The following is a 23,140-nucleotide window of genomic DNA, read 5'->3' as shown; positions in this document are numbered from 1 at the left end:
CCCTGGTATCTCCACCAAGATAATAAATAAATCGCAGTCTCTTCGATGGTGTGAATCTTAGCGGCACCGGACCGCTGCAATTTTTATTGTGCTATTCATCCATCGGTTTTCCAAAAATGGAATGGTTCACTTCAGGGTTGCAAGGGCCTATACAAGCAGCACTGGCAACAAGTCAGGATATAACTCGGGTCAAAGTTTGTGTAACTTGAAAGGCACATGAATGCAATAAAAAACATATTCACTCTTAAATGGGCAGAATATTGACATGAACAGCGTGGGGATGGAGGGGGAAAATCGGAATACATGGAGAAAAATCCAAACAGATGTATGGAGAACATAGAAACTTCACAAAGACAGTGAGCAGAGTACATTTCACATCCAGGTCTCTGGAGCTGTGAGATATCCTGCATTTTTCTGCCGATGGTTATGTGGCACCCGTGCTGGCAGCAGCAGGTACAAGTCATGAAGTGGGCCTTGAATGTGTCATTCACATGGATAAAGCGCCTTCAAAGAGCCCTTCACTTCTTTCACATGTTGTTATATTGCAGCCTCATGGTAAAATGATCAAGCAACACTCCCGTGACCAGAATGACTAAGTACAAAAAAATATTTTTAGGAGATTTTGCAAGTTTATTAAAAATCTGGAATGTCACATTAACAAAAGTATGCGGACCCTCTGTTATGAAGTGTGAAATGTGGTTCAAGTTCATCCCATTCTGTTGGTCATCGTTGACTCTTTAATGAAGTCCTCATTGAAGCCCCTTTAGCAGCCATGCCAGCCTGCGGTCTTCTTTGGTTAGACGCAACACGTTTTACACATACCCGGCTTTGGAGGTTTTTTGCCATTCTTCTCTGCAGATCCTCTCCAGTTAAACCAGGCTGGATGGAGACTGTTGATGGACAACAATTTCCAGGTCTCTCCAGAGATGTTTAGTTGGGCCTGGCTGGGAAACTCAAGAACGTTCACTGAGTTGCCCCTAAGTCACTCCGGTGTTGTCTTTGCTTTGTGCTTCGGGTCATCATCTGGTTGGAAGGTGAACCTTTGGTCACGTCTGAGGTCCAGAGCACTCTAGCAGAGCTGCCACCAGAAGGAGGCAACCATGAACCTGTCAGTGGGAGGCTCTCTTCTGGCGTGGGGCTAAAGCTGAGTCAATTGAAATGGTTCAAATCAGGTCGGCATCGCAAAAGACCAAGACGTCTTATTGAGTCCGATGGATCTGACACAGAAGCAGATGATCAGGAATCCAAAGATCCAGAAGTAAAATTCAGAAGAGGCACGTTTCACGTCATGATGGATTCCTTAATTTCTGAATTTTCCGGGTATTTTGAAAGTCTAGACAAACAGATTGCCTTTTTTATTCAATTTTAAACTTTAGGACTATGAGCATGGAGGAGATCTCAGCTTCTTGTGCAAATTTAGATGCAAAACATCCAACGGATCTGTCACATCATTTGAAAGATGAGGTGATTTACGTCAAGAACGTGTATGACGCAGATGTTAAAGTCTGAAGGTGGGCACTGTGATCGTTGATATCATATCATGAGATACACATACAGAAATAAAAACGTTGCAAAAAGACACGTTGACTCTGTTAGTAATTTTAATTCAGAGCTACCAGACCCTCCAAGCATCATGAGACACGACATGCAATACGAGATTTTATAAATTTAATTACAGTTGTGCAAAATTTCAATGTGATTGACGTTAATCTTAAGTGTTGCATAGACACGTCACTCGATCGGCTTGGGGAGGCAAAATTATCGTAGTATGGAGTCAGGGGGCCCAGGTGCGTAGCCATAATTGTCAGGGGCCCAAGATTTTCTGACTCTAGAGAAGGTGTTCATTAAGATATCTCTGAACTTTGCTCTTTTCACTTTTCCTCAACCCTCACTAGTCTCACCAGTCCCTACCATTAAAAAGTAACGCCATAGCATGATGCTACTACCACCAAGCCTAACCACTGGAATGGTGTTACATCAGGTGATGAGCAGTGCCCAATTTTCCTCCAGATGCAATGCTTAGAATTCAGGCCAAACAGTTCAATCTTGGTTTTATCAGACCAGAGAATCTTATTTCTCATAGTCTAAGAGTCCTGGAGGGGCCTTTTTGCAAACTTTCAGTAGGTTTTAATGATTTGTTTGGTCACTCCATCATAAAGCCCTGATTAGTGGAATGTTGCAGTGGTGGATGTCCTACTGGAAGTTTCTTCTGTCCCCATTCAGGTTCTCCGGAGCTTGACCAGAGTGACCATCAGGCTCTTACTGATCTCTCTTACCGCAGCTCTTCACCCTCAAATGCTCAGTTTGGCCAGCTCTCAGATCACAGATTCCATTAAAGAATGAGGGAGACCACTGTGATCTTGGGAACCTTCAATGTCACTGATACTTTTTTGGAGCCTTCCCCAGATCTGTCATTAAGCTCTGCAGGCGATTCCTACAAGCTCGTGGTTTGTTTTTTTTAATCTGTCAGCTATGGGACCTTCTATAGACCGGGGTGTGCCTTTCCTAATCACATGCAGTCAATTGAACTGACCTCAGGTGGACTCCAAGCAAGGTGTAGAAACACCTTCATGAGGATCATTAGGATGGGATGCACCTGAGACAGGTGTTACGTGTCATAGCAAAGGTTCGGTGTCATTGTTCGGATTTTATTTTCAATGAATTTGCAAAAAATTCCTAAAATCCTACTTTCACTTTTTCTTTTTTGGAGTAACGAGTGTTGTTTGATGAGGAAAAAAATTTATTTAAATATTTTTAAGGTTGCAAAATACCAACAATGTGAAATAGTGAGGGGTCTGAATACATTCTGAAGGAACCATACAGCCACACAGGTGCCACACAAAGATGGCACACCAAGCCCATCTTATGCTCACATGCAGTTTGAATCAGCACATTGCTACAAATGAGTGGTCCAAGGTACAAATCTCACCAGCATTTATAGCGCCCCACCTCTTGCTTTCAGCTGATGGAGTCTAGTCTTTTATTTACTTACCTCTTTTTTCCGATCGCTGTTGTCTTTTTGATGATGCCATTTTAGGGAGGCTTGTGGGGACCTTGCTTGGCATTCTAGGAAGGTGCTGCTCCCCTCCACTCCATATTGAACCATCTCTAAAGTATTTTTGTTAGCTGAAAGTAACAGAAAGAGGCGACAACGTTAGATGCCCTCAAAATGGCAAGAAGGGAGAAGCTTTTTGTGTCTTTTTCCTTTCACTCTTCTTCCCAGGAGGACTTGCTGACAGCATCAGGGAAAATTTAAATTTGACAAAACACTGAAATTACAACACGGTAGTGACATTAATGGAATTTCCACAGATTCCGCAAATGAATTTGATGCAAAAAATAAAAAGTTATGGTAGTCTAAGCTTCTATATTTTTATTCTGATGGTCACAGTTTGACATCTGTGGCAGAGTGACGGGCGCTGAGCAGACTCCTGTCAATCACGGAGAATCCACTGCATCCACTGAACAGGATCATCTCCAGACAGAGGAGCAGCTTCAGCGACAGACTGCTGTCACCGTCCTGCTTCACTGACATACTGAGGAGACCCCACACTATGCGACTCTTCAATTCCACCCGGGGGGTAAACGTTAACATTATACAAAGTTACTGTCTGTTATACCTGCATTGTTATCACTCTTTAATTTAATATTGTTCTTTATCAGTATGCTGCTACTGGAGTATGGGAATTTCCCCTTGGGATTAATAAAGTATCTATCTATCTATCTATCTATCTATCTATCTATCTATCTATCTATCTAATCCTGCCTACTACACTAACATATCTATCTATCTGTCTATATATCTAATCCTGCCTATTACGCTAAAATATCTATCTATCTATCTATCTACAGTAGAAATGCCAAGCATAAAGTTCATACATACCATTAGAATTATAGCCTCGGCATTGCCTCATGGGATTACCATGCCTCACATCTTGTCTTCTACTTCGTCTGAATAAATAAAAATTGAAAATAAGAAAAGAACAAAACAGAGTAAGTAAAATGGCGGAGATCAGCAGAGGTGATGCTGCAGAATTAACACATTTTAATTCATTACAAGGCGTACAACATATAGTGATTGTATGCTTATTGAATTTCCCTATGCTTATCTGCTTATTGGCCAAATATGCTTATTGAATTAGATTTTTAGATTAGACTGAATTAGACTTTTCTTTCCCAATGTATTTCATAATATATGTCAGACCAGAAACACAAATAAACTCCCTTTTAAATAGCTAAGAGTTTGCCCATTTAGGACACTTAACATTTTCTGGCCAGGCAACTTGTCACCCACAAGGTCTGTTTCAGTTTCTCAGAAAGTCAGAGCTTGTCTTAAAAATATCAACTGTTTTCTAAAATTGGACTGCCACTTATATTTGATGGAATTTTAGAGTCGATGCCAAATTCTGTTATACAGCCTCTTTTAACAATAGCAGCCTCTGGCCTAAATGTGTGCAGTGGCGCTGAAAAGTATTCAATCCCCTTGAAAGTCATCCTCATTTTCTGCATGGCAAAAGAGTTGTACACAAATTAATCTATTCAGTATTTTTAATGTGAACTCTTATGTTGTAACGATTGTCACACACATGTGCATGGGAGGCAGCTAAAGGGCTCAAAAGAAGGTAAATCCCGATCAGACCAGGGGGTGGCAGAGTGCATCATTCCTTTCTCTTGCCTCCCTGTAGGCCAAAAATCGGGTAATTCCGCCCGGCTCCCATGAAGACATCACTTCCGGTTCCACCTCCCAAGAAGTCGCAGCCCGATGACCTAATTTCCTGTTCCGAACCCAAGTTCCCTTCTCTTCCTGCCATCCAACTATATATCCGCCATGTTTACTGACCTGTGCAGTTCTGTTTTGGACTCTTGTCTGTAAAGACCCTTTTTCTCAACCTTTTTTTGCATTTTGCAGCCAATTCTCAAGTACACGGGGGCTGCCTCAAACCTCTTTGTGTGTCAAGGCTTGATTATTTACCACACAACACATTTCCAAATTCAAAATCGACCATTATCTGTAGATGTTTAACACTAGAAATTCGAGAGCCTATGAAAAAATTTGTAGATCCAGCCCACCTTAAATCTGTTCACACCTCCCTGCCAGCGTCTTTTGTCATCTAAATGTGCTGATAAAGACAAGCTGTAAGCAGCCGGCTATTCCATCCCCCCACCGACTTAGAACGTGCACGAACTTCTCCTAGCTCATGCCTTGATTGATTATCTGGGAGTGAAGTGTAGTTTTAGAGTGGAAATAATAGATCGTTATTTGGAGCACACACATTTCATGTCTGTTCCGTTTATACAGTAATCTGTGTAAACACATTGTTAAAACAGAAACTTTTTCATATTTTAGTAATAAATGTTACAAAATGTAGGCATAAAATATAAAATGTGTGAAGCCTGAAGTCCAAAGATCAAATAAACACTTTGACAAAAGGTTCAAGAACGATACAACAGCTTCCGTAGCGTACCGGTAAGTTTTGATGTTTTTTTATATATCTATTATGCAGCGCCTTCCCTGTTTATTTATATATCTAGTTACTTCTCTGCCTGCTGCACTCTGAGAAATCTTAAATAGGTACTGGCGCCCTGCCCGGGGTTTGTTCCTGCCATGTGCCCTGTGTTAGCTGGGATTGGCTCCAGCAGACCCCCGTGACCCTGTGTTCGGATATAGCAGGTTGTATAATGGATGGATGGATAAATAGGTGTACAAATTGTGTCTCATGCTATAAGGTATGATGACTTTCAATGGGACTGAATACTTTTTCACAACACTGTATATGTATCTATTATCACACGCATGTGCTTGGGGAGAAACCTCTGAGACACAAGGGAGCACTGTCTAATAACGCCCTATCTTCTCCTTATCCATCTGCAGAAAGAAAGATCGACACCTCTCGCACTCTGACGTCACTTCAGGGGTCAGACCACCTAATGGCCCCCACCCTCCCAGGATTCCTCATAAAGGGAACCAACGGCATCTTAAGACAGAGCGACCTGAGAATCTATGACATTTCAACTTTGTGTAGTACCACGCATTTTCCTTTACGCCTTTTGTGTACCTCAGTGCGGGGTTTGACTTTGGTTGGCCCAGACCCTTTATCTTGTGCCTTTTGTCTCTTTACATTATATATCTATATATGGAAGCGAAGGTCTGTGATATGGTTTGCATATTAGCATATTAAGATTTAAGGCCAGTACTAAAAGTGCCAGAGAGCTGGCTGAATCTTAGCTGCCAAACGAAAACTCCATCAACAGACATTTGGACATAAACTCAGCATATGCAAACCTAAGCAGAACATATTCATAATAAATAAAACATTACGACCAATACTCCTCCCATCCCCAGCCTAATTTTGCTATATATTGCCTTTAATTCTTGTATGTCTAAGCATTATACTCTGATGAAGGCTCCTGGCAGGGGCTGAAGCCTCAGGAATAAAAACTACTTTATGGTATGTGATTCATTTTCTCCCTTTGTGGTTCACCAGCTGCAAATATATATATATATATATATATATACGGTGGTGTGAAAAACTATTTGCCCCCTTCCTGATTTCTTATTCTTTTGCATGTTTGTCACACAAAATGTTTCTGATCATCAAACACATTTAACCATTAGTCAAATATAACACAAGTAAACACAAAATGCAGTTAGTAAATGGTGTTTTTTATTATTTAGGGAGAAACAAAAATCCAAACCTACATGGCCCTGTGTGAAAAAGTAATTGCCCCTGAACCTAATAACTGGTTGGGCCACCCTTAGCAGCAATAACTGCAATCAAGCGTTTGCGATAACTTGCAATGAGTCTTTTACAGCGCTCTGGAGGAATTTTGGCCCACTCATCTTTGCAGAATTGTTGTAATTCAGCTTTATTTGAGGGTTTTCTAGCATGAACCGCCTTTTTAAGGTCATGCCATAGCATCTCAATTGGATTCAGGTCAGGACTTTGACTAGGCCACTCCAAAGTCTTCATTTTGTTTTTCTTCAGCCATTCAGAGGTGGATTTGCTGGTGTGTTTTGGGTCATTGTCCTGTTGCAGCACCCAAGATCGCTTCAGCTTGAGTTGACGAACAGATGGCGGACATTCTCCTTCAGGATTTTTGGTAGACAGTAGAATTCATGGTTCCATCTATCACAGCAAGCCTTCCAGGTCCTGAAGCAGCAAAACAACCCCAGACCATCACACTACCACCACCATATTTTACTGTTGGTATGATGTTCTTTTCTGAAATGCTGTGTTCCTTTTACGCCAGATGTAACGGGACATTTGCCTTCCAAAAAGTTCAACTTTTGTCTCATCAGTCCACAAGGTATTTTCCCAAAAGTCTTGGCAATCATTGAGATGTTTCTTAGCAAAATTGAGACGAGCCCTAATGTTCTTTTGCTTAACAGTGGTTTGTGTCTTGGAAATCTGCCATGCAGGCCGTTTTGCCCAGTCTCTTTCTTATGGTGGAGTCGTGAACACTGACCTTAATTGAGGCAAGTGAGGCCTGCAGTTCTTTAGACGTTGTCCTGGGGTCTTTTGTGACCTCTCGGATGAGTCGTCTCTGCGCTGTTGGGGTAATTTTGGTCGGCCAGCCACTCCTGGGAAGGTTCACCACTGTTCCATGTTTTTGCCATTTGTGGATAATGGCTCTCACTGTGGTTCGCTGGAGTCCCAAAGCTTTAGAAATGGCTTTATAACCTTTACCAGACTGATAGATCTCAATTACTTCTGTTCTCATTTGTTCCTGAATTTCTTTGGATCTTGGCATGATGTCTAGCTTTTGAGGTGCTTTTGGTCTACTTCTCTGTGTCAGGCAGCTCCTATTTAAGTGATTTCTTGATTGAAACAGGTGTGGCAGTAATCAGGCCCGGGGGTGGCTACGGAAATTGAACTCAAGTGTGATACACCACAGTTAGGTTATTTTTTAACAAGGGGCAATTACTTTTTCACACAGGGCCATGCAGGTTTGGATTTTTTTTCTCCCTAAATAATAAAAACCATCATTTAAAAACTGCATTTTGTGTTTACTTGTGTTATATTTGACTAATGGTTAAATGTGTTTGATGATCAGAAACATTTTGTGTGACAAACATGCAAAAGAATAAGAAATCAGGAAGGGGGCAAATAGTTTTTCACACCACTGTATATATATAATCTAAAATCTGTCTGTCTGTCCGCTTTTCACGAGAAAACTACTTAACGGATTTAGATCGGGTTTTTTTCTATAATTTGCTTGAATGTTGATTTTGCGACATCTCTCATTGCGCTAAGTATCAGAGTTCACTTTTAGTACTGATTTATTTGCGGGAATCCTAGAGACACGTAGCGGGCCAAGGGGAGGAGGATGTTGCCCTCCTCACCCACGCGTCTGTCTCAAGGCGTTCCTTACCTTTGCTTAGCTAGCGAATGAGAGAACTACTTAACAGATTTAGATTGTTTTTTTGTTTTGTTGATTTTGCGACTTCTCTCATCGTGCAAAGAATCATAGTTCGCTTGCAGGAGCGATATATTTGCACTAATCCAAGAGACAGAGGCTGTGGGCCGAGGAGAGAGGGGGGGAAGCGTGATGTCCGGAGTGGGGAGCCGGGCAGTGCCCTCCTAACTGTCCTGTTTCACAACTACGCGGACGGAGCAGCCGGGCACAGCTAGTGTAATACCAAAATTTATGAGCAAAGAGTTAGAGCTGCTTCAAGAGGATAAAGTTACAGTGTAACCCAAATGCAAAATAACTTTCTAAAAAAGGCTTGGATTTTCAGATTTACTGTAACACAACCTCGAGCCACTGGTATCGATGACATTCTCACTGGCAGACATCGCAGTAAATGAGTTCTGCACTTGTGATCCACGGTGTTTACGTCTCTTTGCCAACCTGGTACCTCAGAGAGCACACATCTTTATTTCTCCATATGCACTGCATATTTTTTGCATGTGGCTAATGCAAGCTTTGAGGGGACTCTACAAAGACAGGGTTGCAATTAGACACAGCGGGACATCATCTTCTTACCTTTTTGAGGATGCAGAGTACCGTGAGCATGACTTGCCATCCCAGGCACAATAGGGGTCGCGTGCCAAGCAGCAGTCAGCACATGCCTCTCCATAGATGTCACAGCGATGCAGCGCCAAGTGCGTAACTCCTAGTGCAGAGGCCACGTAGAGCTGTTGCTGTTAAAAAATAAAAATATAAAATAGATTAAAAAGAAATAAGCAAAAAAAGCAGATAATTCTTGCAGCATTAGGAGAGCAAAGCAATCAAGATGGAAACATTGCTGTGTCACTGGCTGAGTACTTTGGGTTCTAAAACTCGGAATGGCTGCTGACTGTCTGCACTTTCCCAGTTTTACTCCCACATCACAAAGATGTGTTGTTAGGTTCACTTGTGACTCTAAATGGTCTACTCGTGATTGTGGAAATGTATGAGAGTGTAGTGGGCTGGCACCTCATTCAATGTTGTTTCCTGCCTTTCACCCAATACAGCTGGGACAGACCCCAGCTCCCTGCATCGATTAACTGGACTCACTGCATCGATGGATTACAACTTTCATTTAATTTCATAGCATTTTTTAATAGTAATGTTTTGTACGTTTTAAAACACTAGCAACATGCTTTGTTTTCCATACTTGCTTGATTGAAGAGTTTAGAATTATGAAGGGAATTAGTCCAGTGGATCCAGACTATGACTTTAAAATGAGTTTGTCAAGAACACGGAGACACAGCTGGAAACTTATTAAGGGTAAATTTCAGACAGACGTTAGAAAGCTTTTCTTCACATAAAGAACGATAGACACTTGGAATAAGCAACCAATTAGTGAACTATAGGGACCTTCAAAACTCAATGTGATGTTGTTTTGGAAGAATTAAGTGGATAGGACTGGCGAGCTTTGATGGGCTGTATGGTCTGTTCTTGTCCAGATTGCTCTAATGTTCTCATTATCTTACTGCTTCAGATAAAGTTGAGCTGAAAGCATTGGGATCAAGAAAAAGAACCAACTCATCTCAGGACCCACTCAATCAACTCAAGTGCACTCACACTAAGCCATTACTCTTGGGAATATACTTGGTTTGAAATTGTTTAACTATTCTTTGGAAACATATTTTTGACTTGATTACTTAGTGATAATTACAACATTAGCGTTTTTTTTTTTTTTTGCTATAAATACCACAGGGATTGGACAGGCATATTGACCAGAAAAGGTCAATACCTTACCCAGATGAGCGGCTCCGAGCAGGCTAAAGTGCATTACAACCATTAGAGAAGAACGAGCTAGACCCACAAGTAATGGTAGCGGTGGATGGATGGACAACTCACCGGACAATGTCGCTGGGGATAAGTTATTCCCCCCGAACATGAGATGGCAGCAGCCCTCCGCATTGACACCCATTTGGGAACCAGCAGGGAATGCTGGGAGATGTAGTCCGGCAACACAGCCCTCCTGGGGACCACGGGTGCCACAAGGGGGCACTTTTGGGAGATGCGCTTCCTAATAAGTGTGGCTTCTGTATGACCCAGAAGTACTTACGTCCCTTGTCCTGGCGAGTCGAAGCTGGGAGGACGTCAAGCAACACACGACTGTATGAGGGCAGTGTGGTGGTGACAGATATTGTGAGGAGAGGTTGCGGAGAGAAATGACTTGTGCTTGTTCTACTTTGTGGAGGAATTTAGTTAATAAACCATCCTTTATTTACACCCGGAACTCTGTGTGATCGTGTTTGAGGGTTTAGGGCTTGCTGACTCCCGGGTTCATTCGCAAGACCAATCGCCACATCCACATGTCCACTCATCGTCATTGTCCAAAAAAAGTCAAGCTGAAATTTAAAGAACCCTGAAGTCCTACTCTCCACCTCACTGCATGCTATTTTATTCATCTTTCGGTGGTTCTTTGTGTGAAGTAAAACTTTCAGACTTTTGCATGAAATCTGCCCTTAAGAAATTTCCAACCATGTCCACGTATTCTTGTTGCAGAATAAGTAACAACTGGATCCACCATCCTAATTCATCTTCACGATTTTAAATATAATAATTACAGAGCTGACAGTCGACCTAATATGAGAGGGAGTCAAGCTAAAGTTAGAAAAGGGGATTTATCAGAAAATGGCATGAACCTTAACAAAACTGATCATGTCATTTCACAATGGAGTCTCCACCCTTCTCAATGCGCTTGTGCCACCTGCTTGGAAGTGCCTGCAGAATAAAAGGTTTTGTCTTGTCCTCGCCACCACTCGTGCACCCGAGTTATTGTCGAACATTACATGCCGAGGGATCCTACAGTCACTAGTGCAAGTTCCTGTGACTTGCTGGAGACTACTGGGAGGCTTGCTATTCGACCCAAATGACGGGCACTGCTGTCTCAAGGAGCCCTTTTGCTGCAAGACAGTGACACACATACTGCTAGGAACACCAAGGGGCTTGTCTGGAGAAACTGAAGTGTGAGGTATTACCACATCCTCCTTATTCACCACTGTGTGATTTCCACCTTTTTGAACCGTTAAAAAAACATTTGGGTGGTTGTCAATTCAAGACAGAAAAGAAAGTGGTGCACAAGTGGTGGCGAGGACAAGATAAAAACTTTTATTCTGCTGGAGTCCAGGCAGGTGGTGCAAATGCATTGAGAAGTGTGGAGACCACATTGACAAATGACATCATCGGTTTTGTGAAGGTTCATTCCATTTTCTGATAATTCCATATTATTTTATTGAACAGGCAGAAATTCCGTAGTTGGTAGGATGCCTGAAATACCCGTAAAGATGAACATCACTCAACAAAATCGCTCAAATCAATGCATGGCTCATACACGAAAACACTCTAACCTGGCTAAACATGTTAAGACATTGTTTTCCCAATTTAAGAAACACCTTTTCTTTATTGGCCCAATCGTTAGAAACACTTTACGAAATTTTAAAGAAAAAAATACTGAGGATTAAAGCAAGCAAAGAGAGATCTGTTTACATCGGCGGATCAGTCTGTCCTGCTCATGGACCCTTCACGCCATTACTAATCAATTGGATGTGATTTATTATAGGAAATTTGTCATCAGCTTACCCTTTTGGAGGAAAGTTTCATCGTTGTAATTGGAATGGGAACCTGCAAAATGAAAAAGGGAAATAATTCAAGTTCTCCGTCTGGTAGTTCACAGAAGGTGCTGTCAATTAATTGATATCATTTTGTGGAGAGATTCATTTTGATTGCACATCCCTATGTTTATACATTTCACTGTTAATATGCTAACAGTTCTCAGTGAATAAGATGCAAGGCCCTGCGGAAGAAACATCGAGGTTGAGACCACGGCTGTGGAGTTGGAGTTGTGGAGTCGCTAGCAAGTATTGGCTTTCTGGAATTGGTGTTGGAGTCGGTAAAAATGTACCAACTCCGACTGTAACGTAACATGCTCAGATTTCCAATTTCACATATACTGATCTAATTAAACTATTTTTTCTTCTAGACTTTTGAATTTTTTAAGTTTAGTCTTATGTTTAATGTTACTCAGTGTTTGTAAGCCACAATAGCATCATTGCGGCCTCTGAACCCAAACTTTAACAGGTTAGGGTGCTAAAAAGTAGCCTGATGATTCATGCTGGCAGTGATGAAGCACCTTGTATCTCGTATGGTGTGTGTGTTTTCATTGGAAATAGCAAATGGATGAGTCCAAATAATTAGAAATGGAGGAGTCAGAGTTGGTGGTACCAGAAACAGAGGAGTCGGAGTTGGAGTGGGAGTTGAAGGTTTTGTGTGCCGACTCAACAGGCCTGGCTCAGACAACATGTCCTTGAACATAAAAAGACACTTCATTTTCAGAGAGAGCGAAGTGACAAGTGACACCATTCCATATTTAAGGTTCAGATGAGCTCTGACCTACCCAAGAAGCAATGGTTGGAAAGCTTAAATCAGCCAATAAACGCGATACCAGATCATTGTATAATACACACATATACACATGGGAAACCGGGAACGGCCAAGCTCGCATATATAGCGTGTATAAGTGTAAAAATCGATCAAGAAATAACAGAGTTATAGTTGAAAATAATTAAGTGGCACGGTTTTTTGACCCACGGTGTAGTGTGTTGCCGATTAATTCAGTCAACAACAGACCAGCAGCAGTCAGTCTCCCATCTCCGACTAAGACTGAGCACAGTGGACTGGGAGGTGTCTGCACTCTGCAGCTCATGAATGCCGGGATGGGGCAGACTTCATTGACGTCTGTCAGACCACGGCTTTGAACAGAAACTTGAAATTGCAATGCATCAGTCTGTTGCATCCGCATTATCTGTGCCAAGAAACTTGCCATCACAGAATGATGACAAGAAACTGGATGCATCAGTAAAAGCTGAAATGGCAAGTGCGGGCATTGTTTACAACAAGTGTATCAGTATCTGATCAGGTAGATTGCGTTGCATTAAAATAAACATTTTTTTAAACGTTAGTCTATCATACAGTATATCCTCCCTATGGCATTTGTCACTTGATTGACATACAGTGCGGCCAGTCTGAGATCTCTTTTCTAATAACACACTGGTCATCCCACATGCACTAATACAATCAGATTGAGATTCAGACTACGAATGCCATGAATGTAATTACACTGATCTACATGCTGTCAAATAAACAAACTACACGCTATGGCTTCGCCTCTGACGCTGACGTCTGAGGTTCGATTCTCGAGAGGGGGTGCAGTGAGTGTGTACGCCTGATGAGTCCAGAATTAGGGTGAAACACATGTCGCGTACTCCTTTGCATTATTTGACAGTAAAACTATGCAATATTATTTACATATATATATATATATAATTTTTAATGTAGGTAGATCATTTCGACCTGGTCATTTTAAAAGTAGCTCGCAAGCTGAAAAAGTGTGGGCACCCCTGAACTACAGTAGACACATGTACTTATATGACAGCATGAACTGCTTGTAGATAAGGTTAGTCTTTTATTGGTGTCAACATATTGCAGTAGTTTTATTAAAAATAAATGTTGGTTGTTCTAAAACCGTTCACATGTGAGATGCCCATGCACTGTGTCATCCCCGGGATTCCCGGGAATGACATGTGGGATTCCCGAATTCCCGGGAATGGATTCCTTAGTGCCCATGCAGCACTTCTGCTACACCAGGAAGTGCTGGAGGAAGAAGAACTGAATCCACCTGGAGTGATTCCGGGTGCCCATGCAGCACTTCCGCTACACAAGGAAGTGCTGGAGGAAGTTTATCAGGGCGCACCTGGAGCACATCCGGGTGTGACATAAAAGGGGCCGTCTCATTCCTTTCGGGGAGCCGGAGTCAGGAGGCAGAGAACAGAGCATGCAGTAGAGGAGTGCAGCCGGCAGGAAAAGAGAGGAAAAAGAGAGAAGAAGAAACCACTTTTGGTAATTTTGTGCATTGTGTTGTGCTGTGTGCTAAAGAAAAAGAATAAAAAACGCATGAGCTTTTGGATCTTGGGTGTCCTGTGTCTGTCTGTCAGTAGCCAGGCTGATCACCACACTTCAGCCACAAGTCGCTCTTAGTCAAATTAGACAACTGTCACAAATATAAATGTAGCCCACAATTGAAAAATCACTGGAAAAATCATCTAATGTGACATAGACTCAGCTTGCATGGTCTGGATTATCCAAAGAAAACCCCCAAAAAAAGACAAGGAGGGCACATACAAACTCCACGCCGACAGTAAAAGGGCCATGAAGCAGCACACAAACCACTCTGCCAGTGCGCTGCCAACTTTCAAACATCACCAACTGGAAAAAGAAAAGCAAAAAGGTAACAGCGGGAAACCCAGAGGCACAATGGATTGTACAATCTTCTGGTGTTTCTCCGTTTAGTGCTGGCCTAACATGTCTGGGTACAGTACATGCCTATGATAGTGTGAGTTGGCCCACGTTTGTCAGATTTGTAATCACTTTCTGTAAGTTAGAGGGAGTGGGAGACATATGGCTACACAGCACGTGATGTGGGTCTCTCATCTGGTATGCTATCACCTCACTGATGGCAGTAGCTACTAGAAGAGATCCTGGGGGTCTGGAAGGTGTAACCCGAGAATGGATGAATGGCACTGCGGCCACCGTGTTGCTTTACAGGTTTGTGCGTCGTTAAAAAGTGAGTTAACTGAGCAGGACATTCATGCACTGATTAACTTAGACTTGGCTCCATGATGTCTGATCTCAAACCATAAAACAAAGACAGCCTACAGTAAGATGTGAGCAATAAAGAGAGCTCGGCCTCCATTTCAGTGACACAATAAACTCTAGTGAACTGCTGCTGGGTATAACTTTTCAAATTTAGCTTTATTTTATTTTATTTTTTTGGGGTTAGCATTGTAGATGTACACTAGGTGGTGGCTTTGAATACTGAAATCTGATCAGTTAATGATTTACATTTGCTAGACACACTCTGCGGTCTAAGGGTTACTGGCGAAAAAGATCAAAGCCACCACCAGACAGAGGCTCATGGGATTTTCTCTTCTCATTTTCAGAGCAAATTTGGGAATAAAGGTGCACTTTTTTGCACTCCTCTTATTTATATGTTCCGATCACATTAGTCTCGTGTGACTGGATCAAAGTCGGGCCTTACAGAATTTTTAAGATTTTTTGTTTTTTTAATTTATTGTGTTATTTCATTAACTCCCTATAATGGTCTGCCATCCTGTATGGCATTAGTTTCTGCTCAGGCTCAAGTTTTTGCACACAGATAGCTATGCACACATTGTTCATGCTGCATTGCTTACACTTAAGTGTATAATTTTAGCAGGCTGGCTCACGTTATAAAAAGAAAATGACGACAGGAAGGGAGCATCAGACGTTCGGACTGAAAAGCCAGGCGCTGTGTACTCGATGTCTTGAAATTTTCCTGAAAACGTTTTTTCTTCTTTTTTGTAGGGTGATTTCTTATTTTTCTTATTTCTTTTTCAATTATTTTGGATCAATGTATTAAATTCTCTGTAGGAGCTAGATTAGTGCAGGCAGGCACTAATGTCTGTACTTTTACGGGACAGCTAAGAGAGGCAAACGTTGTAATTTTAAGCACATTGAGCTACATTATTTGTATGAAAATGTGCTATATAAATAAAGGCTGTTGTTGTAATGTCACAGAGGACATTGGACTGGTTGGCAGCCTGGCCAGAACGGAATGCCCCTTGTCCATCTGGGAAGCCATTATCAGGGAAGGATGTGGATGGATAGGCAAAGTGGCCCTGGATGGTTGCTGGTGTCTTTCCTATTCAGGAGGCCACTCAAGAACCCAGCTACTGAGGTCACGCATGCCAGTGGGGGCTTAGTGCCCGTCTCAAGACTGGGTAAATTAGGGAGGGTTGGGTCAGGAAGTGCATCCGGCATAAAACCTGTGCCAGATCAAACATACGGATGAGAAATATAATTCTCCATACCGGATCGGTTGAGGTTAGGTTTACCAATGACTGTCACCGATGCTACTGCTCAACAGGGTATCAGCAGACACTATGGTACTGCTAGGCAAAGATGGCAAATGAGAAAAAAAGTAGACTGTGGGTTCAATGACAATGGGAGTGGAGGAAGGGAAAGAGTGTGGAGTTCAGAGTCGGAACTCTGAATGTTGAAACTACGATTGGTAAAGGGAGAGAGCTGGATGAGATGGTAGAGCAGAGCAAGGTAGACATATACTGTGTGTACAGGGGACCAAGTGGAAAGAGAGTAAGATGTGGGTGCAAACTCTTCTACCATGGTGTTGATGGGAAGAGAAACAGCAAAAATAAGTTCAAAGACTAAGAAGATGCCCAAAATAAAACCCTGCCCATTCATTCTTTCCAAAAAGAAATTTATGGTACCTTACTAAACACCTGCAGATCTTTACCTTGAAAACCTCCACTTCTTCCAAAATAAGCTCTTCTGTTTCCATGTCATCTTTTGGAAGGACAATCACCTTCTGAACTGTGCCTTTGTCTGTAATTTAAAAAGACAAATGGATATTAATTGTTTGGATCTTTGGTGTGCACCCAGGATATTTCAGGGAGTTGAAACAAAGACAAGAAAATTCTGACGTGAGCGTCGGTAGGCTTTGCACCCCAGGAACCAAGTTACCCAAACTATTCTGTAACATTTCAGTAATTATTTACCACTCTGATGCTGATCTTTTTGATAACAAAATAGATCAGCAATTAGATAGCAATTGACAAGAAGAATTCATAAATAATTACAGAATTATGGTATCTGAGAGATCCTCTAGAGTGCCTCTTTCTCTTGCATGATTTGCTTCAACAACTAATCGGCACATCGTCATCTCATAACAGGCTTAAGTTTCGAGTTTGGTATTTTTTCGTCCAATCGTTTCGTCCAACCCTCAAGAAACTGTGGCAAACACACACACACACACAGAGACAGACAGACACACACCCATCATTGAGATATCGATGTTTTCGGTATCAGAGGACCCTAAAACGTCGAGATACGTTGAAAACAAGAGATCAAAATTTTTGATGAGTCTAAAGCTTTCTCTTATAGACGATAGGTGCAAAGCAAAAAGAAGCATTTAATTCCAAAATATAAAAAGGGGGCATAAACAGAAGGAGAATACAAAGTGTTACACACATATATTGAAACCCACAAAATTTAGGGGTAACCATTGACTGTAATCTGAATTTTAAATCGCATATTCATCAGACCACTAGGACAGCATTTTTTCACTTAAGAAACATAGCAAAAGTTAGACCTCTTATATCATTGAAAGATGCTGAGAAATTAATTCACGCTTTTGTTTTCAGTAGACTAGATTACTGTAACGCACTCCTCTCAGGACTACCGAAAAAAGACATCAATCACTTGCAACGAGTGCAGAATGCAGCGGCTAGAATCCTAACTAGGAAAAGAAAATCCGAACACATTTCTCCAGTTTTGATGTCACTACACTGGTTACCTGTGTCATTTAGGATTGACTTTAAAATACTGCTTATGGTTTATAAAGCCTTAAATAATCTCACTCCATCTTATATATCGGAATGTCTGACACCTTATATTCCAAATCGTAACCTTAGATCCTCAAATGAGTGTCTCCTTATAATTCCAAAAGCTAAACTTAAAAGAAGTGGTGAGGCGGCCTTCTGCTGTTATGCACCTAAAATCTGGAATAGCCTGCCAGTAGGAATTCGCCTGGCTAATACAGTAGAGCAGTTTAAAACACTGCTGAAAACACATTACTTTAACATGGCTTTCTCCTAACTTCACTTTTACTTAATACTGATACTCTGTATGTTCAATTCATCACAATAACTATTCATAGTGGCTCTAAAATCCGTACTGTCCCCAACTCTCTCTTCTGTTTCTTTTTCCGGTTTCTACAGGCCACCACCACCTACTCAAAGCATCATGATGCTCCAACATTGATGGACTGAAAGCCAGAAGTCTACGTGACCATCATCATCAGGTCCTTCCATGAAAACCCTAAATACAAAGAGGACTGTTTGACTTATGTTAGGTAGATTGTCCAGAGGGGACTGGGCAGTCTCGTGGTCTGGAACCCCTACAGATTTTATTTTTTTTCTCCAGCCTTTGGAGTTTTTTTTGTTTTTCTGTCCACCCTGGCCATCGGACCTTACTCTTATTCTATGTTAATTAATGTTGACTTATGTTTATTTTTTATTGTGTCTTCGTAGTCGTAGGAGGTTGGAGTCTCTCCTGAGAACGCTATGTCCAAGACCAAGGATGGCTCTGGAGAGTGCGACAATCTGTCTATGGGCACACACCACACACCCACACTGGGGACAATTTTTATCCACCTACACATCTTCAGGGGTGTGGGGGGACAACCCAGATGTTCATGAGGAGAAAGTGTAATCGCCATACAGACAATGACAAAGAAAAATTTGAACCCAGGACACCAGGTTTGTGAAGCTGTGGAGCTGCCCACTGCACTACTGTGCCATGATGTGTGTGGGTATTATGCCTTTAATACTGGACATGCATATACACACATAGAGTGCCTATTAAAAGTATTCACAGCTTTAGAAGGTTTCACATTTTATTGTTACAGAACGTAGAATCACCATGGATTCAATTTAGCCGTTAGATCAAGAGAAGTGGTCTAAATTGATTACAAATAAAAAAAACACAAACCTTTGATTGCATAACTGTTCATCACTTTCAAGTTAGAATTTCTACATATAAATAAAATCCAATGTCTGTCTGTCTGTATTTCTGTCCATGTTTCACGAGAGAATTTCTTTTCTATAATTTGCTTGAACATCCCGGTTGATTTTGCGACTTCTTTCATTGCGCTATGTATCATAGTTCGCTTGCGGTACCAATTAATTTGTGCAGCGGACCAAGGTGAGGGCGGCATGGCCCTTATCACTCACGCACCATCCTCTGGGCATATCTTACCTTCGTTTAGCTAGCGAATGAGAGAACTACTTAACAGACTTAGATCGGGTTGTTTCTATAATTTGCTAGAACATTCCGGTTGATTTTGCGACTTCTTTCATTGCGCTATGTATCATAGTTTGCTTGCGGTACCAATTAATTTGTGCAGCGGACCAAGGTGAGGGCGGCATGGCCCTTATCACTCACGCACCATCCTCTGGGCATATCTTACCTTCGTTTAGCTAGCGAATGAGAGAACTACTTAACAGACTTAGATCGGGTTGTTTTCTATAATTTGCTAGAACATTCCGGTTGATTTTACAACTTTTCTCATCGTGCTAAGAATCATAGTTCGCTTGCAGTACCAATTTATTTGCACGAATCCGAGAGAGACACAGCGGACTGAGGAGAGGGCGGCATGGCCCTTATCACTCACGCGCCATCCTCTGAGCATATCTTACCTTCACTTAGTTAGCGAATGAGAGAACTACTTAACGGATTTAGATCGGGTTGTTTTCTATAATTTGCTTGAACATTCCGGTTGATTTTACGACTTCTCTCATCGCGCTAAGAATCATAGTTCGCTTGCAGTACCAATTTATTTGAGTGAATCCAAGAGAGACAGGCTGCGGGCCAAGGGGCAGGGGAGGTGGGACCTCAGGAGTGGGGCAGGGCCCTCCTCACTTACGCGCCAGCCTCCATTCGAGTCGCTCTACCTCTCGCCACGTGTTGGAGCGTACCTTGCCTCCGCTTAGCCAGTGATACCTGTTTGTTCAGCAGACATTACCATCTACAGATTGTTAAGGAGTAACGTTTGACGTTTTTGAGAGAGACATTAGAGCTACGTGTGCTTTAGAGGGTAACTGCTGATTGACACTGATGTCACTGCCACATCGAGGGATGCTCTCCTGTCAGAGCTGAACGCGATCAGATACAAAGCCAACGTTTGACGCTGGAGTCTACCTACCTTCCACTTGGCCAGAATTACATTTTTAAAAATTTTTAAATAGATTTTTAAATTTTGTCCTGTTTCACTACTACGTGGGCGGAGCTAGTAGTAGATACGCCGTTGGCAGAGTCTGTGTGCTCCGATCTCGCTATCAGTTCTGCGCATCTGGACCCTGCCATTGTTCTCCATTCTTCTTTGCCAAACTGCTGAAGCTCTGTCACATTTAATGGGGATCATTACCATTTTTGAGCAGCCTTTTTTCAAGTCCAGCCACAAATTCTCGATTTGGTTGTGATATGGACTCTGACTGGGCCACTTGAAGACATTCACAGTGTTGTTTTCATGCCATTCTTGACCCGTGTCCATTTGGTTTTATGATTGGGTTGTTATCCTGCTGGCAAACAAATCTTCTCTCAAGGAGCGGGGTTCTTGCACACTGCATCAAGTTTTCCTTCAAGATTTCACAAAATTTTGCTGCATTCATTTAAGCCCTCTAACCCTCACAAGCCATGAAGGACCTGCTGCAGAGACTCATCTCCATTGCCTGATGCTGCCATCACCATGCTCCATGGTGGGGAGGTTGAGTTTTAAATAATCTCCAGTGTTTTGTGGACACCACAAATTTTAGTCTGCCCATAGAACCTTTTTCAGCCAAACTTCTGTGTCCCTTGTGCATTCTGGCAGACTCTAGCCGAGATGTCCTGCGTGTTTTTCTCGTTCTCACTCTTCCCCAAAGCTGTGAGTGGTGAAGCACCCTGGCAACCAGGGTCGTCTTAACAGCATTATAGGCCCCCCGGGCAAAACAGTGCACTGGGGCCCCTACCTACACAACCACTCAGCAAGTCACAACATACATAGATTAGCATGGGGTCCCTGTGCTCGTGGGGCTCCCGGGCAACTGCCCAGCATGCCCATGCATTAAGACGGCCCTGTTGGCAACAACTGTTATCTGCACAGTCTCTCCAGTTCCCATCCAGTGATAGCTTGTAACTCCTTTAGGATTTTCACAGGTATCTTGATGGTCTCCCTCACTCATTAACTTCTCGCATGATCACTCAGATTTAGTGGATGGCCGGCTCTTGTCAGATTTACAGCTGTGCCATACTCTTTCCATTTCTTCATGTTTGATCTCACTGGATTGTCAGCGTCTTGGATATTTACTTGTCTCCATCCCCTTGACTTGTACTTTTGTGTCACCTTTTCTCCGAGTTGCTCAGATGTGTTCTGTTGTGTTGCATGTGTAGGTTAGGCCTGATACTGACTCACCACAAGCTTGACCTCCTCCTTGAACTGGTGAATTTATACTACAAACAATGGAAATCCCAGACTGGTGGTCTCCACTGAGCTAATTAAGTGACTTCCAGAGCCAATTGGTCATATCAATGTGTCATAATAAAGGGGGTGAACACTCATGTGATCAATTTGTAATAGATAGCATAGGCTGGCTGGCATCCCGACCAAGATGAATGGATCTCTATCTGGCCAGTAGCCCTTTATAATGGAAGGATGCAGGTGGACTGGCATCACAACCACGTTGGTTAGTGGTATCTTTAATGGTTGGAAGGCCATCATAATCAGCTAACAGAGGGTGACTACTTCCCAGGGCCATATGCTTCCCCAGTACACTAGGTGGCGACATCCCTCTAGAAAGGTCTCAAAGGTATATCACGTCCTAGTGAGCTGAGTGACTTCCGGCCTGTCGCTATGACGTCACATGTGATGAAGACCATAGAGAGGCTGCTGCTTCACCACCTGTGGCCACAGGTCCACCACGCCCTCGACCCTCTGCAGTTCGCATACCAGGAGAAGATGGGAGTGGAGGATGCTATCATCTACATGCTACACCGATCCCTCTCCCACTTGGACAGAGGCAGTGGTGCTGTAAGGATTATGTTTTTGGACTTCTCTAGTGCCTTCGACACCAACCTCTGCTCCTTAGGGACAAGCTGACAGAGATAGGAGTAGATTCATACCTGGTGGCACAGATCGTGGACTATGTTACAGACAGACCTCAATATGTGCGTCGCGGGAACTGCAGGTCTGACATTCTGGTCAGCGACAGAGCACCGCAGGGGACTGGACTTTCTCCGGTCCTGTTCAGCCAACATACATCGGACTTCAAATACGATTCGGAGTCCTGCCATGTGCAAAAGTTTCCTGATGACACTGCTATCGTGGGCTGTACCAGGAGTGGGCAGGAGGAGAAGTATAGAAAGCTAATCAAAGCCTTTGTTAAATGGTGCGACTCCAACCACTTACACCTTAACACCAGCAAGACCAAGGAACTGGTGGTGGATTTTAGGAAACCCAGGCCCCTCATGGACCCCGTGATCATCAGAGGTGACTGTGCAGAGCGTACAGACCTATAAATACCTGGGAGTGCAGCCGGATGATAAATTAGACTGGACTGCCAATACTGATGCTCTGTGTAAGAAAGGACAGAGCCGACTATACTTCCTAAGAAGGCTGGCGTCCTTCAACATCTGCAATAAGATGCTGCAGATGTTCTACCAGATGGTTGTGGCGAGTGCCCTCTTCTACGCGGTGGTGTGCTGGGGAGGCAGCATAAAGAAGAAGGACGCCTCACACCTGGACAAACTGGTGAGGAAGGCAGGCTCTATTGTAGCAGTAAAGTTGGACAGTTTAACATCTGTGGCAGAGCGACGGGCACTGAGCAGGCTCCTGTCAGTCATGGAGAATCCACTGCATCCACTCAACAGGATCATCTCCAGACAGAGGAGCAGCTTCAGTGACAGACTGCTGTTATCGTGCTGCTCCACTGACAGACTGAGGAGACCCCACACTATGTGACTCTTCAATTCCACCCGGGGTGGTAAACGTTAACATTATACAAAGCTATTGTCTGTTATACCTGCATTGTTAACTCTCTTTAATTTAATA

At 42.7% G+C, this 23,140-nt stretch overlaps 1 protein-coding gene across 2 annotated transcripts in view; it reads right to left on the bottom strand.

Annotated features, from left to right (window-relative positions):
- The window catches only part of LOC120541585 (semaphorin-3F-like), a 329,969-nt gene that overhangs the window by 5,000 nt on the left and 301,829 nt on the right, over positions 1-23,140 (bottom strand). For both annotated transcript variants that reach the window (XM_039773350.1, XM_039773351.1), the window contains 5 exons: positions 16,790-16,878; positions 12,022-12,063; positions 8,989-9,146; positions 3,884-3,951; positions 2,993-3,126 (listed from right to left, as the gene is read on the bottom strand). In XM_039773350.1, coding sequence (XP_039629284.1) covers positions 2,993-3,126; positions 3,884-3,951; positions 8,989-9,146; positions 12,022-12,063; positions 16,790-16,878 — 491 coding nt within the window. The remainder of the gene's footprint in view (positions 1-2,992; positions 3,127-3,883; positions 3,952-8,988; positions 9,147-12,021; positions 12,064-16,789; positions 16,879-23,140) is intronic.

This window comes from Polypterus senegalus, chromosome 12 (assembly GCF_016835505.1).
Source record: "Polypterus senegalus isolate Bchr_013 chromosome 12, ASM1683550v1, whole genome shotgun sequence".
NCBI lineage: Eukaryota > Metazoa > Chordata > Cladistia > Polypteriformes > Polypteridae > Polypterus > Polypterus senegalus.
The sequence above is the reverse complement of the archived record's forward strand: the minus strand, read 5'-3'. Positions and strand labels throughout refer to the sequence as shown.